Source organism: Natator depressus, chromosome 11, assembly GCF_965152275.1.
Source record: "Natator depressus isolate rNatDep1 chromosome 11, rNatDep2.hap1, whole genome shotgun sequence".
NCBI lineage: Eukaryota > Metazoa > Chordata > Testudines > Cheloniidae > Natator > Natator depressus.
The window spans coordinates 21,659,129-21,676,241 of record NC_134244.1 but is presented as its reverse complement, the minus strand read 5'-3'; the positions used below and the strand labels follow the sequence as shown (position 1 = coordinate 21,676,241).

Below are 17,113 nucleotides of genomic sequence, written 5' to 3'. Positions count from 1 at the left end.
TTATAGCTCTTCATAATATCTACATTATGAAAAATACATAACTTTTTTCATTTGGAAATATCAGAAATGCTGATCAGTAAAGACAAATATTAGTTTTTGGGAATGTTTAAGTTAATTGAATCTAATACTTCCATTTGGGAAAAGAAACAAAGCTTTAATTCCTAATGCTAGTGTAGCCACCAGTTTTTGTATTTAATATCAGCCAGTCCATATACTGCTCAGAGCAAAAAACGTTGGCATGCTTGTTTATGGGCTCAATATACAGCCTGTGAAATTAAGGCATATATCTTAGTTATTCTGATTCAACTGGGTGAATAAAGTGTAAATATTGCAAAGATTTTGTAAATATTATAAAGATGCAAATATTGTGTATCAGTGTTGTTTCTTTTGTGATCCTCTCCTGGTACAATAAACCCTTAAACGTGAATTCACTCTTAAAAAGCTGACTATAATAAGTAACTTTTATATTATCCCTTGAGAAGCATATCTGAGAGGCCTGTGCTCACCTACTATATTAAAATATTCTAACTTTTTTCCCCTAAGTCATTTTCCTTAATAACTTTTTTACTATAAAAGTAAATCCATGTTTTATTAAAATATTTTATTCATCTTTAAAATTTTAATTATCTGCTGTTTGGCATCTTTATGGGAAAACATTAAAGTGGCCGTATTATTTTCAAGAAAGGAAGACTACTTTTATGACGTTCATGACACAGAAAGAAGGCAGTGTTCTGATGAGAACGTGGAAGGCCAGACTCTCCCGCCTTTGAGGAAGGCCAATTAGAATAACCAACTGCGGTAAACTAACACAGCCATGTCATGTTCTCCTGAACAGGTCCTTCCTCTTAAGTCCACATGCTTGATGAGACAGCTATTGATGCTAAATTATGCTGTAATTTTCAGGTTAACTGCCGATGATTTAACTGCTTTGAAGTAAATAACCAGTTCTGATTTACTGTCTCAACAGATTTATAAAAAGCTTTTTGAATGTGCAGTTTAAAAAAAGATTGTTATAGCTCTGCACCTCTATAAATCTGCCTTTATTGTTCAGCATAGATGCCAGGCTGCTAGGATCCCATTACAAGTTTACAATCATTTGGCAACACACTTGAAACTCACTAAAGCAGAAATTAGAGATGTGTTGGTTTTCCACTGTTCACATTTGTTTCTGACGTGAGATTGGCAGCAGAAGATTCACTCCCTACAAAAATATTTAGCCCTTGGGATTACCTTATTTCACTGTGTTGGCAAGTTTCGCATCCCGCATCCCCCACCCCCCATGTCATATTGTAAAACACAGTTCATATACAGAGCTTCATGGCAAAAGAGGTGAAAAATGAGGCATTAAAAGAAAATGGCACCAATTTTGCTCATTCCAGAAACCTGATTTTTTGAAAGGTAGACAGCATTTCACAGCATGAATAAACTTAGAAATATGCTTAAAAATAAGGCCCAGATTCTGCTATCCTATTGTAAAACTCATGACCCAGGGACAGAGTTGATGGGAACTGAGAGGTGAACCTTGTTAAGCTTCCTTGTAATGCTTCTCTTAGGCAGATGGCTTTGGCAGGAAAAGTGACTTCTAAATCATGCAGATCCCAGGAATCAATGATGAAAGAAAGCTGCTGCCCCACTATAAAGTGGCCCCTGTGCAGTGATGGCTGAGCACCTTCTGCTCAGACAACATCTTTCATGCTATGTCCATGCAAATATTTCTTTACAAAGAAGGGGGAGATATGAATTGACACTTGAAGCAGTGTTGACTCCTTCACAGGTATATTCTTGGATAGTTGCGAGGCTCATACTGTATTTGTTAGCTGTAGTTCATTCTATGCTAGTCTCCACAAATTGGTAAGAAGCATGCTAGTATAGAATGAACCACTGCACAGGGGCCACTTCATAGTGGGGCTGCAGCTTTCTTTTATCATTCATCCCTGGGATCTGCATGATTTAGAAGTCACTTTTCCTGCCAAAGCCTTGTGCCTAAGAGAAGCATTACAAGGAAGCTTAACAACGTTCACCTGGTAAGGCTTCTCCAGAGTTAAAGAAAGCGTGCAGAGCACCCGTTCCTTCAATTTTGTGCAACCAACCCAGTTATACAGATATCTGCTCTCCTATAGTTGTGTTAACAGAAGTAAGTGTATTGGCTTGATTGGCCAGATTCTTCTTTCAGTTATACGGATGCTAGTCTGTGGAAGTGAGCACCATAAGTGACACCATAGGCCAGAGAGTGGAATCTTTACTCATCTTGGTGATCACTTAGGAGAGGTCCCTTTGAAGTCAATGGAACTATGCTTGTCAGTAAATATTCAAAATAAGTGTTCTAAAATTGGGCCTCATGGTATTACTAAATTGATCACACCATAGGCAGAATAAAAATTCCCGTGTTAATCTAAAGGCTAAACTCAGAATTTTCAAGTCTGAGCGCCTAAAATTAGTTTCCTAATTCCATATTTAGGAACCTAAATATAAAGCATGTTTTTCAAAGGTGCTTGCAGCTCCCACTCATTTCAGCAGGACTTGCATATGTTCATCACTTTTTTAAAATCTGGCTGTTTTTATTTAGGAGCCTAAGTATAGGTTAGGATCCTAACTTTAAACTCTTAGGTTTGAACATTTTAACCTAAAACTCTCCCCTCCCTCCCACAAAAAATCATTTTTAAAAAATAAGTGCCTCTTAGTAGACTGTAGGGTTGAACAGAATACATATAATGCCTTTAAAATGTATTCTAACCCAATTTTTTTGAAATTTAAATTCCCTGTTGTTTAGGGAACAAGGTCACTGCACAATGTCATTTCATTTGAGAAATTTAGGGTGAAGGTTCATGAAGCTCTGAAGAATGGTGGTTTAAATTTGATTTATTAGACTTTTCCAAACTCTTTACAAATACAAATTGAAACAAAGTGATGTTCTGGAAAAGCTGCTTCCTAAAAAGAATAAATATTTGGGGCTGATTCCTCAGAAGAAAATGGATGGATACGTCTCATCAGTTTTTGTTTGTTTGTTTGAAATAAATTTGACTTAATAATACTTATGGCATATTTGTCAGAAGCTCAGTATGTATAAATGAGTTTGATTAATCTAAGTAATGTTTTGCAAATGGTGCAGGATTGATAATTATGGAATATGGTTATCCAGAGAAGAGGCACAGCATAGGGCAATGCCTGTCTAGTCTGCCTCGCAGCATCATGTCAGTGTGTATTAACTATTAAATAGTTGGTGGGATCGATGCTAGGTGTCTCTTGGATCCGGAAAAAAAAACAGAGGCTCATTTCCTTTAACGAGGACCTGTCTTTTTTAATAAGATGCATTTAAAAATATATCTTGAGAGGTGAAATTTGAAGGCAATAACATAAAGCCACCAACCAAATTGCTGTCTCTTGCCCTCCTCCTGAATTAAATTCTTTATTACTTTTGCACATACATTCTTTTGTCTCTTTCTTTAAAAATAGATACTAATATCCCCAGAACTCTCACTATTGTATTGTGAGTCTTGCAGTATTTGATGTATTTCTGCTGGAATCTCAACTTTCATTGTTGGGGTGGGGTGGGGGACGAGGTTTACAGCCTTATCAGTTATGGAGAAAAGCTTGAAAGAAACAAGAGCACTATAAAGGCTCAGAAACTAGAAGGTAAGAACCCAGATTTTATTATTATTTAAGACTGTCATGATTTTAAGCCATCTCATGACTTTCAGAAGCCTGACTTTTTTAAAAATTTTGGGTGGGTGATACTGCCTTCAGCAGAATCTACTCATGTCACATTATTGCAATTAACCTTTTGCCTCTTTATTAGACATTGTTAACTCCCACTGCGGAATGCAGTCACCAGAGGGCTCCGTTATCCCTCCTGTTTCGGAAAGAGCAGTACTTACAGAGGGCAGGGGACCTATCCCTGAAGCGACTAGAGTGGGAAGCTGTGGGACAGCAGCCTGGGAGCTGGCTATGGGGAAAAAAGCTGGGCAGTTTGGGATCTGGGACTGAAAGATGAAGAGCTAGGCTGGGAAGCAGCTTGTTGCTGGCAGAGTGGCCAGCAGTAGTTGTGCCAAGCTTAGACTTGAGAGTAGACTGCAAACATGAAGCTGTGCAAACAGGTCTGAACAAGAAGGACCAAAGGACTGAAGTCTGGCTAGTGGATGATGGCCTCCTGAAGAGGAGAGACCTCCAGTAAGTATCTATTGCATTAAGCCTGAGCAGTGGTAGCACCAGCATCTTCTGGGTGTGGGCTAGACAGAAAATTATTGGGGGGGGGGCTGTGCTCCTGTTCCCCATGAGGCCTTGCCTCTTTCCGTAGCCCTGCCCCCTGTTTCTCCTAAATTCCAGCCCTGCCTCCTCCTCTTCTCACCCCCACCCCAAGAGCCTGCCTCCTGGTTGGGGATGTGGTTGCTCCTCAGCTATCCACCATGCTACGACTGCTCAGAGCTTAGAAATAGCCACCAGGATGGGGGGACCTAGCTCCAGGGCCGGCAGAGCCCTTGAAGAGCAGCAACCAAAGGAGGCATGGCCCAGAAGCCTGGGTAGGTCAGTCCGTACAGCTGTGGGGAGCCCCAGATCCTCTACCTATCCTGAGCGGCACGCCCCGGCAGGCGTGGACACAGCCCGGGGGCTGCTCTTGGGGACCCCGATGCCCCACCTGAGCTAACTCCAGCACTCCTGCTTGTGGCACTGCTGTCACCTTCAGAGCTGTGCAGCCAGAGAGCAGCCGCTGCTACAGGGTGGCTATGGCAAATTTTGTGGTGGTAATAGCCATTGCTAGGCCACCCCATAGTGTCACCCCGAGCCTGAGGAGCCTTACTTCATATCCCTGTAGAAAATTTTGACTCTTTGGTCTAATATTTTGACCAAAACCTGAATATTTTTGGCTTAAAACTGAAATATTTCAATTGAAGCTGGCAATGTGGTTCCTCTTGGGACTTGTAGTTTGCATACCTCATGCTCCTGCTTTCCTCTCTGGCTGGAGTACGTCTCATGGTGAGGGGAGGATAGTACCTCAGAGGAGTCCCTTGCCATGGGGGGGAGGGATAGCTCAGTGGTTTGAGCATTGGCCTGCTAAACCCAGGGTTGTGAGCTCAATCCTTGAGGGGGCCATTTAGGGATCTGGGGCAAAAATTGGGGATTAGTCCTGGTTTGAGCCAGGGGGTTGGAGAAGATGATCTCCTGAGGTCCCTTCCAACTCTGATATTCTATGATTCTATGTAATCCAACAAGGGAGCCTGGGTCCTAGAGAAAATGGAAATGCCTAAGGCATCTGAACTACAACTTCTATGAGGCCCTGTGGGGCCAGTATTGAATTTAGATATTTTGGTTTGCATTTTTTGATGAAACATCAACATTTTCCAATCAAAGCAGACAATTATAGTGAAAAAATGTGTTTAACCAAAACCCGATTTTCTATAAAAAAAAAAAAAGTTACAAGAGAAAATTCTTGACCAGTGCTACTCTTTATATACAGACATTTACACGTGAACAGCACGATTGACTTACTAACATTTTATAGCTTCCTCATTTGATTCTCATAATGAACACTCTATTACCCCCACCAGGAACTGCACACAAGTTGAAAATTCAAAACATAAAATCTACTACTATATTAAACTGGCCAAAAAACAGATTTTGTTTGTGAATTCCTTCCCGCTCCCAAAATCAGTACAAAAGATCTACAGTGGAACCTTAGAGTTACAAACACCAGAATTATGAACTGACCAGTCAACCACACAGCCCATTTGGACCTGGAAGTACACAATGAGGCAGCAGCCAAGACAAAAAACCAACCAACCAACCAACCAACCCAAATACAGTACACTACTGTATAAATATAAAATACTAAAATAAAAGGGGAAAGCAGCATTTTTCTTCTGCATAGTAAAGTTTCAAAGCTGTATTAAGTCAATGTTCAGTTGCAAACTTTTGAAAGAACAACCATAATGTTTTGTTCAGAGTTATGAATATTTCAGAGTTACGAACAACCTCCATTCCCAAGGTGCTTGTAACTCTGAGGTTCTACTGTTTACTAAACTCCCATATAAAACGGTTATTTCTTTAAAAAAATGGGCTAGAGTTTTATTTGGAGCAGCAGGAGGAAGAGTCACCATCTACAAAATTACATTTCACAGGTTTTAGGAAAAAAACAACATGTTTTGGGTTTGTTGGCTTGTCTTTGGATTTTGCTTATATTTTTGTCAAAAAGGAATTATATTATCCTTCAAAATATTTAGGTACAAACTTCCATAATCTATGTTCTGGAAAAGAACCTATATCTAAATATATATGGATTAGTGGAAATAAATCTAACCACAATCCCAAAATGAAACAGAAGATTCACAGTTCTGGTGTCAAGGAAGCTCTTATACTATAGCTGATATGAAATATCACTTTGATGGCATTAGAGCTATGAAAGAAAATGATCTTTAAGTGTTAAAAACATTAATCAAGGACACATTTCCCTTGATAATTGCCATTTAGATTGTTGCTCTTCTCAGCGTTTAGTGGATCCTCAGATAGCACTCACAACATACAGTGTTCTGAGGTAGGAAATCCCCTGAGCCAGTGATGGGTAACCTGTGGCCCGCAGACTGCACACAGCTCCTCAGGGTAATCGCTGGCAGGCCATGAGATAGTGTTTATATTCACTGTCCGCAGGCATGGCTACCTGTAGCTCCCAGTAGCTGTGGTTTGCCGTTCCTGGCCAATGGGAGCTGCGGGAAGCAGCAGCCAGCATGTCCCTGCGGCCCGCAACACTTCCCGCAGCTCCCATTGGCTGGGAACGGTGAACCGCCACCACTGGGAGCTGTGGGTGGCCAAGCCTGTGGACGGTCACTGTAAACACTGTCTTGTGGCCTGCCAGCAGTTTACCCTGACAGGCTGCGTGCGATTCGTGGGCCACAGGTTACCCACCAGTGCCCTAAGCACTTTTTGAGGTTTTAGAAGCTTGATTTTCTATCTTAAAAATTTACAGAGGGTTTGAATTTATTACTCAGAAAGAGAAAGAGAATGTGCCCATTTCTGAGGAATTGTTAGCTTTGTTTAGTTTGGAATGCATCAAAAAAACCTTGCAAAAATCTTATTTGCCCACCAAAAACTGCACGAGGACTATGTGCCCTTCCGCAGGATTTCTTAATCTCTGTTATATCATTTGGCCCCAGTACCAAAAATACATAGGCCTCTTCATATGTCAAAAAAAATGGACTTTGTGCTAAAACATTTGGACAGAGACAATTTGTTAGTTTTCTTACTTGCAGTGGCAAAATCAAAGCCCTCTATGCAATATTTAGTGCACTGGATATTTTTGCTTTTACTGAGTCCTTCATGACAATAAAGTAACCAATAAAAAGATATAGAGTAATTTTTTTCCATTTTCTGTGAGCTCACACTTCCTTTTGAAAGTCTTATTTCTAATGGAAATTAGTATGTTTATATTAAGAGCAATGCATGCACTATAAAAGACTTTAATTCCAATTGTTTGTAAATATTTATAAACACACAATATGTAACATGAAATGTAAGCTATTTTAGAGTTCTGATGACATCAGGATAACCTGGGGAATTACAGACCAGTCATCTTAACTTCTGTACCTGGAAAGACAATGAGGCATATAATTAAGCAATCAATTTGCAAACATCTAGAAGATGCTAAGTAACAGCATGGATTTGTCAAGAACAAATCATATCAAACCAACCTGATTCCTTTCTTTGACAGGGTTACAAGCCTTATCTTGTGGTAGATATGGTATATCTTGACTTTAGTAAAACTTTTGATACTGTCTCATATGATATTCTCATAAACAAACTAGGGAAATGCAACCTAGATGGAGCTTGACATAATTATAAAGGGAAGGGCAACAACCTTCCTGTATACAGTACTATAAAATCCCTCCTGGGCAGAGGCACAAAATCTTTTTACCAGTAAAGGGTTAAGAAGCTCAGGTAACCTGGCTGGCACCTGACCAAAAGGACCAATAAGGGGACAAGATACTTTCAAATCGGGGCGGGGCAGGGAAGGTTTTGGTCTGTCTGTTCTGTGTGCTTGCTGGACACAGATCAAGGAAGCAAGCAATCCAACTCCATTAGAATCAGTAAGTACTAGCAAGGGAACGTGTTAGCTTATTTTTGTTTTGGCTTGTGATTTTCTCTGTGCTGAGAGGAAGGTGTATTCCTGGTTTTCTTTTTGTAACTTTAAAGTTTGGCCCAGAGGAAAATCCTCTGTGTTTTTAAATCTGATTGCCCTGTAAGATTATCTTCCATTCTAATTTTACAGAGGTGCTTCTTTTACCTTTTTTCTTTCTAATAAAGTTCTGTTTCTTTTAAAATCTGATGGGGGGGGGGGTTGTGTCCTAAAAAAAACAACCCAAGGTTGGTCTGTGCTCATCTTGTTTATTCTCAAGCCTCCCCAGGAAAGGGGGTTTGAGGGGAGTAGGAACTCCAAGTGGTCCTTTCCCTGAGTTTGTCTAAATCACTTGGTGGTGGCAGCATTACCTAATCCAAGGTACAAGGGAAAATTTGTGCCTTGGGGAGTTTTTAACCTAAGCTGGTAGAAATAAGATTAGGGGATCTCTCATGCGGGTCCCCACATCTGTACCCTAGAGTTCAGAGTGGGGAGGGAACCCTGACAGAGCTACTACAAGGTGGGTGCATAACTGGTTGGAAAACCATTCCCCGAGATTAGTTATCAGTGGTTCACAGACATTCTGGAAGGGCATAACAGGTGGGGTCCCGCACCGATCTGTTCTGGTTCCAGTTCTGTTCAATATCTTCATCAATGATTTAGATAATGGAATAGAGAGTACACTTACAAAGTTTGTGGATGATACCAAGCTGGGAGGGATTGCAAGTGCTTTAGAGAATAGGATTATAATTCAAAATGATCTGGACAAACCAGAGAAATTCAATAAGGACAAATGCAATTACTTCATTTAGGAAGGAACAATCAGTTGCACACATACAAAATGGGAAATGACTGCCTAGAAAGGAGTACTGCAGAAAGGGATCTGGGGGTCATAGTGGACCACAAGCTTAATATGAGTCAACAGTGTAACACTGTGGCAAAAAAAGTGAACATCATTCTGGAATGTATTACCAGAAGCATTGTAAGCAAGACACGAGAAATAATTCTTCCGCTCTACTCCACGCTGATTAGGCCTCAGCTGGAGTATTGTGTCCAGTTCTGGGCACCACATTTCAGAAAAGATGTGGACAAATTGGAGAGGGTCCAGAGAAGAGCAACAAAAATGATTAAAGGTCTAGAAAACATGACCTATGAGGGAAGATTTTAAAAAATGGACAAAATTGTTTAGTCTGGAAAAAAAGACTTGACTCTTCAAAAGTACATAAAAGGTTGTTACAAGGAGGAGGGATAAAAAATGTTGTTCTTAACCTCCGAGGATAGGAAAAGACACAATGGGCTTAAATTGCAGCAAGTGAGATTTATGTTGGACATTAGGAAAAACTTCCAGTCAGGGTTGTTAAGCACTAGACAAAATTGCCTAGGGAGATTGTGGAATCTTCATCATTGGAGATTTTTCAAAGCAGGTTAGACAAACACCTGTCAGGGATGGTCTAGATAATACTTAGTCCTGCCGTGAGTGCAGGGGACTGGACTAGATGACCTCTCGAGGCCCCTTCCAGTCCTATGATTCTATGATGAACTATGCAAGTAATAAATTGCAATATCTGCACAACCCTTTCATATCTTTACAGTCCAATATTTCACACTAGCTTACACAACAGTCATCTCTCTCTCAATAAAGTTATCATAATGTGGTAATAAATACACTTTGAGCCAAAATTTGCCCTCACCTATATTCATGAACTTCAATAATGTTTTGAATATAAGAAATGTCTGTTGTACTATTCTTTCAAGAGTCCTTCATAGGAAATTGGGTGTATTTGTTTCTGGAGAGTGAAAAAGCAAGGGTGATTTTTTTTAGTAGAAAATTTCTAGGAAAAGTGTCTTTACCATTAAAAAAGAAAGAAATTTCAGGTATGTACAGTATGTCCAAATATAGATGCATTCAGTGGAAAGACTTTCCTTTTTGGAGCTATCTGAAGCTGTACATCTGGGGTATGCAACTGGAAAAATGTTTAATTACGTAAAAAAGGTGTATGTGATAATCATTCTGTAGAGAAGTAGGCGTTAATCTATACATTTAGACTCATGCTGTTGAACCTACTTAGTAATTTCTTTAGTACAAAGTATGTTCTCAAATATATTTAAAAACAAGACAGCAGCCCTAAAAGGTATACTGCAGCCAACTTGCATGGTAACTACAGAGCTGAAGAATTAAAAGTGGCTTAATGTGACTTTTAGTTCTTTGGTGATAGCAAAATTGAAGAGATTAAAAGCCTGAGTCATAAAAAAATGCATCTACTAGTTAAGAGGCTTTTTAATGTATTTAATAAAGTGTGTAATTAAGTTTTTTGAGTTAGGTGAATTTTGGTAATTCATTACAACTTTTTTCTCTTGTGAGCAATTTACCAGCTATAATTTACAAGCAGGGCATGTAGCACAAAAAAGTAGACAAAAGACAAAAAGAGCAACCGATCCATCAACACACAAAATACACAACATATGTTTGTAGATATTAAATGCAGTTGCTAAAGTGCACTGAATTTCCAGGTTGCTATTAGATGGAAGTGATATAATGACCCAGAGAGTTTATATTAGAAGGTGCATAGTTCAGCAGAGAGGAGACGTTGCACAGTGGGAGATTTCTTACTCTTTTCCGGCAGCTGCACTCTGAGGAGGCATGTGTGCATGTGGCTCTTCTGAAAATGTTCCTCCCCTATTGATACTGTGTGATTATGCCTTCTTTGTTTTCAGTGTCCTCAGAGTAACACATTTATGTGTGTGAATGCAGCCTTGTTATGTTCCTCTGATTCTGCCCCCTCCTCTCCTATAAAACTTCCCACTCTCAAAAACCCATATCCACAGCTCCTCCAATAATAACCAGTTTCCCTGCTATAGCATTATTTTTTTAAGGTGTGCCAGGTACATTGCTAAATGTAGTGGATTCTGGGTTCAAGAGCTTGCATCTCCAGCAGCCAAATGTCAACAAAGTTGCTGCTCTTCACCCCCTGTCTGTCTCTCTCTGACTCCAAACTGAGAGGCCGCAAAGGAGGGGAGATGGTGGAGAAAGCAACTTTGGGTGCAAGGACAGTTACCATGATGTCCCAGATCTGTCCCACCCTCATTACTGACCTACTGAATTGAATGGGGCTGGCACATGCAGCTAGTGACTCCCTCTAAGCTGTCTGTCTGCTTTCAGCTGCTCCAGTCAGCAGCCAGTGACTACTGCAGTAGCTTACAAAGAACAGCTTCTTCTAGTCCTGATGTAGACAGCAACAGACTGCTCCTCAGAGAAACAGAGCCGAATGGTAAGTGTAAGGGAAGGGTTCTTTCGGCAGTTAGGGGAGAGAGAGTGCGGCAACTGGAGAGCAGCAGAGGGCAGCAGTTAGGTAATGGGACACCAGTGGAGAAGCCACTGGATGGGGGGCAAAGATTAATTTCCCTTTTTTCTGATTCAGACATTTCAGACTGTGTATCCAGAGTTAGAGTCCTTTTAAAATAAAGGAACATTTTGTTTCCTACCTCAGCAATAAATGAAGTAGCTCTTAGAGTATGCCATGAGCTCTGCAGAGGACCTAACCCTTTGCACAGGCTCTCCCATCTGTCACTGACCCTTCGGAAGTGTGGTGTAAAATAACTTAAATGACAACAAAACATAAACCTTTGCATAAGCATTTTCCGAAAACTAGGTGCTTCTAGGACCTCCCTGAAGGACTTCTATGACTCAGACCCGAGTTGCCTTTGCCCCGCAGAGCATCTCCATTCTCTTTTATATCCTGACAAGGTCCACTGCCTGCATCAGCAATCATTACTCTGTATGTCTGTGGAAGGTTTTAGTGCCCAAGTTTAGGGCTTCCCCATAGAGAATCCCTGTATTGCTTTGGAGAGTCCTCTAATGTGTCCACCTGTTACATATGGCTTTTGCAACTGGAACCTCTGCTCTTGCACAGCTCCTCACAGGGGCTCCATATTGTGGAAGGAAGGGCACGAAAATAAATGCTAACAGCCCTCAGTGTTTGTTCTACTCTGTTGCTTGGCATCTCTTGGATTCTCAAGCAGCCTCAACTGTGACCATTTGTTTCTGATGTGGAATTTGCTACATTATCCATGTTTTTTTAACCTCTAGCCTTCACTATAAAATGGCCATCTACTGCCATTTCTTGTGAAATGTGAATGAGTAGAGCTGATCACAAAACAGGAAAACTTATCACGAACATTTCCATGAAAGATTGCCCCCCCCTTTTTTTTTGTTAATTTCTTGATTTTTTTTTGACTAGCTGTGTTAAGGTATATGCAAGTATTATTTAAAAGCTATTTTTAATAAAGGAAAAAACATCTACTTGTCCATGCATTACCTAATTTACCTGAAGAAGTCACATCCATAGGAAATAATTGTTGCCAATTATTTAATAACTTTTTAAAAATAGGATTAAGTAATTATATAACTATATAATACCACAGTTACTCAAGTGAATATAAAATTACAAAGGGCAACATTTTCAAAAGTGCTTCAGTGATTTAGAAGACTAAATTCCATTTTCAGAATTGACTTAGGAATTTAGAATCCTAATTTTCATTCTCAGTAAATGGGACTTGTGCTTCTAAGTGCCTAAAACTTACTTCAGAAAATGGGATTTAGGCACTTTTGAAAATTGTCCATAAAGACTCCAATATCTATCTATAGAGTGAAATCCTGACCCCATTGAAGTCAGTGGGAGTTTTGTCATTGATTTCAGTGGGGCCAGGATTTCACTCATATTTTTCATTGCATATGCTATATCCTACATGGAGTAAGAAAAATAGCCCCTTCTTTCCCCCGGTATATAACATTTAGGTACCCTCAGGAGGTTTAGGTCTTCCTCTAATGCATCTGCCATTGGCCACTACCGGAGGCAATATACTGGACTAGATGGAACAGTCCTCTGTTCTCAAGTGGTAATTCTTATGTCCCTATAATACTTGTCTCCATAAGGAGAGGGGTATAATATCAGCTTTGAATTAAAAGGAAAATAAGTAGTGGGTGGCGAGAGAAGATGTGAGTAGAAGTGAGAGCAGTGAACTGTGCAATGGGATGGCTGTAATGGAATACAGCCAATGTTTGTTCCTGATGTTTTATTGAATAAAGTCTTGTATATATTATCAGTCCTTCAAAAGATAATACAAGTTTCTTCATGTCTATTTTAAGTATTTCAGCAAATGCATATTTCATAAACCTCCACTTATTGCCACAGACTCAAATTGTTTTCAATTTGTCTGTCTGAATCAAGTTCATATTACATGCCCGATACAGTAAGTACATTTATGGTGAACAGTTGAACATCTGTTTCAAGGAAAACTCTACCCACTGCTCTTAAACCAAAAATCTAAAGGTAGAAACAAGAGGGAAACAATTCTTATCTTGTGAAATGCAATTTTAATTACAATTTCCATTTGTGGCCTATATGTTGGTGATAACTTTCTTGCTGAAAAGGACACCGCTTCTGCTACAAACAGTGTGGAGCCCATTATAGTGCATTGCAAATTAATTTTAAAATGTAAAGTATTTCAGTGTTTAAAATTTAAAATATTTAAAGAAAATAAAGTTATTTTATTATAATGAAACCAGGTTAGGAACTGGTTTAAATTGTCTTACGGAAGGATTTCATGCTGCCAGTGTCATAAATGACATTACAATTTCAGCAAGATGATCAACAACAATAGAAGACTCAGAAATATTAATTTGAGTGCAAATAAATAAAAGTGTCTTTATTATAAGAGCTTCTGCATGCTCCTGCTGTTTGGCTGAATAGAGTAGACACAACTGTCTATTCTAACTTAGCTATTACCACTCAAGAAAGGGATCTTGGAGTCACTGTGGATAGTTCTCTGAAAACATCTGCTCAATGTGCAGCAGCAGTCAAAAAAGCTAACAGAATGTTGGGAATCATAAAGAAAGGGATAGATAATAAGACAGAAAATATCATAACAGTATGCCCACTTCCTGAATACTGTATGCAGATCCGGTTGGCCCATCTCAAAAAAGATGTATTAGAACTGGAAAAAGTACAGGGAAGGACAACAAAAATGATTAGGGATATGGAACAGCTTCCATATGAGAAGAGATTAAAAAGACTGGGACTTCTCAGCTTGGAAAAGAGACGCCAAAAGGGGATATGATAGAGGTCTATAAAATCATGACTGGTTTGGAGAAAATGAATAAGGAAGTGTTATTTCCCCCTTCACATAACACAAGAACCAGGAGTCGCCCAATGAAATTAATAGACAGCAGGATTAAAACAAACAAAAAGAAGTATTTCTTCATACAATACACAGTCAGGCTGTGGAACTTTCTGCCAGAGGACGTTGTGAAGGCCAGAGCTATAACAGGAATCAAAAAATAATACAATAAGTTCATGGAGGATAGGTTCATCAATGGCTATTATCCAGGATGGGCAGGGATGCAACACCATGAGCGTCTCTAGCCTCTGTTTTGCCAGAAGCTAGGAGTGGATGACATGGGATGAATCACTCGATGATTGACTATTCTGTTCATTTCCTCTAAAGTACCTGGCATTGGCCACTGCTGGAAGACAGGAGACTGGGCTAGATGGATCATTGGTCTGACCCAGTATGGCCGTTCTTATGTTCTTAACTGTATCTAAGGGAAACTGCACAGGCTTTAAAACAAAAATCTGAAAATTCTTTCAAGGATTCCATCAGAGAAAAAAATATATAATCACTGTTTTTAAAATGTAACAAAATGTGAAATAACTATCACCTTAATGAGAAGCAGAACTCCTGGTTTCTGTATCAGGGGTCAGTGACAAGTACCATAAACAAAGATTTAAAAGAACCATCTCATTATAAATCCATAGTGTACTTGAATTTCTTTTTTCCCCCCTGATGTAACCCACTCTGGCTGCAAAACCAGAAGGTCTACAGCTCAGATTTTTCAGAATCTTAGGAAGGGAATTTAATTTAAAATACATAACTTCTTTCATTTATATACAATAGACTTTTTCATCTTTTTGCAACTTACATGTGAGTTTTTAAACTTACCGCAAAACATTTTTTTAATCAGTTTTAAATAAACAATATAGAACAAGAGCCACAGTTGTATATGTTACATCTTCCATCACACAAATTTTTCTGTAGAAAACTGTGGTAACTTCCTGAAACGAGCTGCTCCACTGGGATCTGTAATTCTGTAGCACACAGCTACCCATATCTGTATTTGTCATGGTATTCTGTATTTCATAAAAGCACCCTCATGCAGAGATGTTGCTTCTGGGCAAAACACTAAAAATGATGGAAGTGTCCCAGTTTAAAATAGAGGAGTCTGAATCAGAATGCCTGACCCAGCTGAAATAAATTCATATATTTGAAAAGTCTTTGTAGTTGTACTTGGGTCTTCCCTACTTAAAAGGGAACAAAGCTATCAGGACAGATACTAAGTCATTCACCATTCTTAGTATTTAACACAAGAACTGAATCGTTTATTATATGCCATAGGAATAAATGAAAGTCATTGTATATATTCCAATCATAACAACATCTTGAGCTCTTTAAAATTTTACATCATCTGTTTTGATGGAATAGGCAACAATTCAGTTATTCATATTGCATTTGCACTTTTGATTGAATAATCTCATTTTTTCCTTTGGCAGATGTACAACAAATGGCAATCGACTGGCTCACTGGAAATTTGTATTTTGTGGATCATGTCAGTGACAGAATCTTTGTGTGTAACCACAATGGAACTGTGTGCATTACCCTGATTGATCTTGATCTTCAAAACCCTAAGGCAATAGCTGTTGATCCAACATCAGGGTAAGAGTATTGTTCACATAACAAGTTTGTTAAATTATACAATGCATACATGCATGCAAAAAAATCTAAAACATTTATGTTTTATTTCAGTGCTTGTGCTTTTCAGGCCACACATTTACCTAATATAAACCTTAAATGACAGATTAATTATTAGCTCATGAAACTTCCTTAAAACTTCCCAATGTGATAAGAATGCTACTTCTCTCTAGGAGAGTAAATAATACACCCATTTCATTCAGGTGTTTTGAGACATAATATTTGCAGTTATTTATTGAGCTGTTTATTTTGTTGTAAAAAATAAGTACAACAATAATATATATGTAGGCAAAGTGTACATTGAACAGGCTTGCTTCAGTTGTCCCAAGTAATTGCTGAACTATTTTAATAATAGTATATGTTTCTGTAACTTTAATATTGCAGGAGAAATGGAAAAATAACTTAGCTCTTCACAAGTTTTCTCCAGTAAATTTTAACCCTTTTTAGAATATAAAGAAAAGGAATGTCACAAACATCTTCCTATATTTTACTCCCTAGTCTGTAGGGGCATTGGGACCTCATCACTAATATGTTTAGGAGCAGATCCAAGCCACCAGACTCTCTTCATGTGCTCCTATTGGGAGTAAGTGAAATATATATATAAACAGTCTGGATTTGCATTTTTATTGTATAAACACATTTGGAATCATTTGGGGAGGAAAACCTCAGTTAAAATACTGGCCACTAAAAACCCTTTACCTTATAACCACTACAAGCTAGAAAAAGTTTCCAAGCAAAATGATGAAGTAGGATGCATCGCTGAGCATGGAAGAACTGTTGTTTAAGATGTAAATTTCAGTGAGGTTTTTGGAGTGGCTGTTTTGTCCTCGTTATTGGTTTATTAGTCTGCAGGTAGTTCAGTATGAAATGAATGGTGGAATATGTCCTAAACTGTCATAAGCCTCTGCTCAATAAATAGGAAAATATTTACTGAAGAAACAGCTTGTCATCCATATGGGGACTTTTGTTACTCTTTACTTAAATCCTGATTGAATATTAAGATGCATCATCACAATGGGTTTAATTTTGACAAGAACAGCTTGCATGTAAACTTTGCAAAGGAAGCTGTATAATATAATTCCTGAATATAGCTGTATTTCTATTGGCAACAGATGGTAAACTTGACTCAGTCTGACTGCAGTGATGTTTCAAAAAGACATTAGTGAAAGAAGTTGTATTTAAACCGATTTGTTTAGTAATTCTCAT

General features: G+C 38.8%; 1 protein-coding gene across 1 annotated transcript in view; it reads left to right on the top strand.

Annotated features, from left to right (window-relative positions):
• The window catches only part of LRP1B (LDL receptor related protein 1B), a 1,292,938-nt gene that overhangs the window by 591,012 nt on the left and 684,813 nt on the right, over nucleotides 1–17,113 (top strand). Inside the window, exon 7 of the mRNA XM_074967293.1 lies at nucleotides 15,709–15,871. Within this exon, the coding sequence (XP_074823394.1) occupies nucleotides 15,709–15,871 (163 nt within the window). The remainder of the gene's footprint in view (nucleotides 1–15,708; nucleotides 15,872–17,113) is intronic.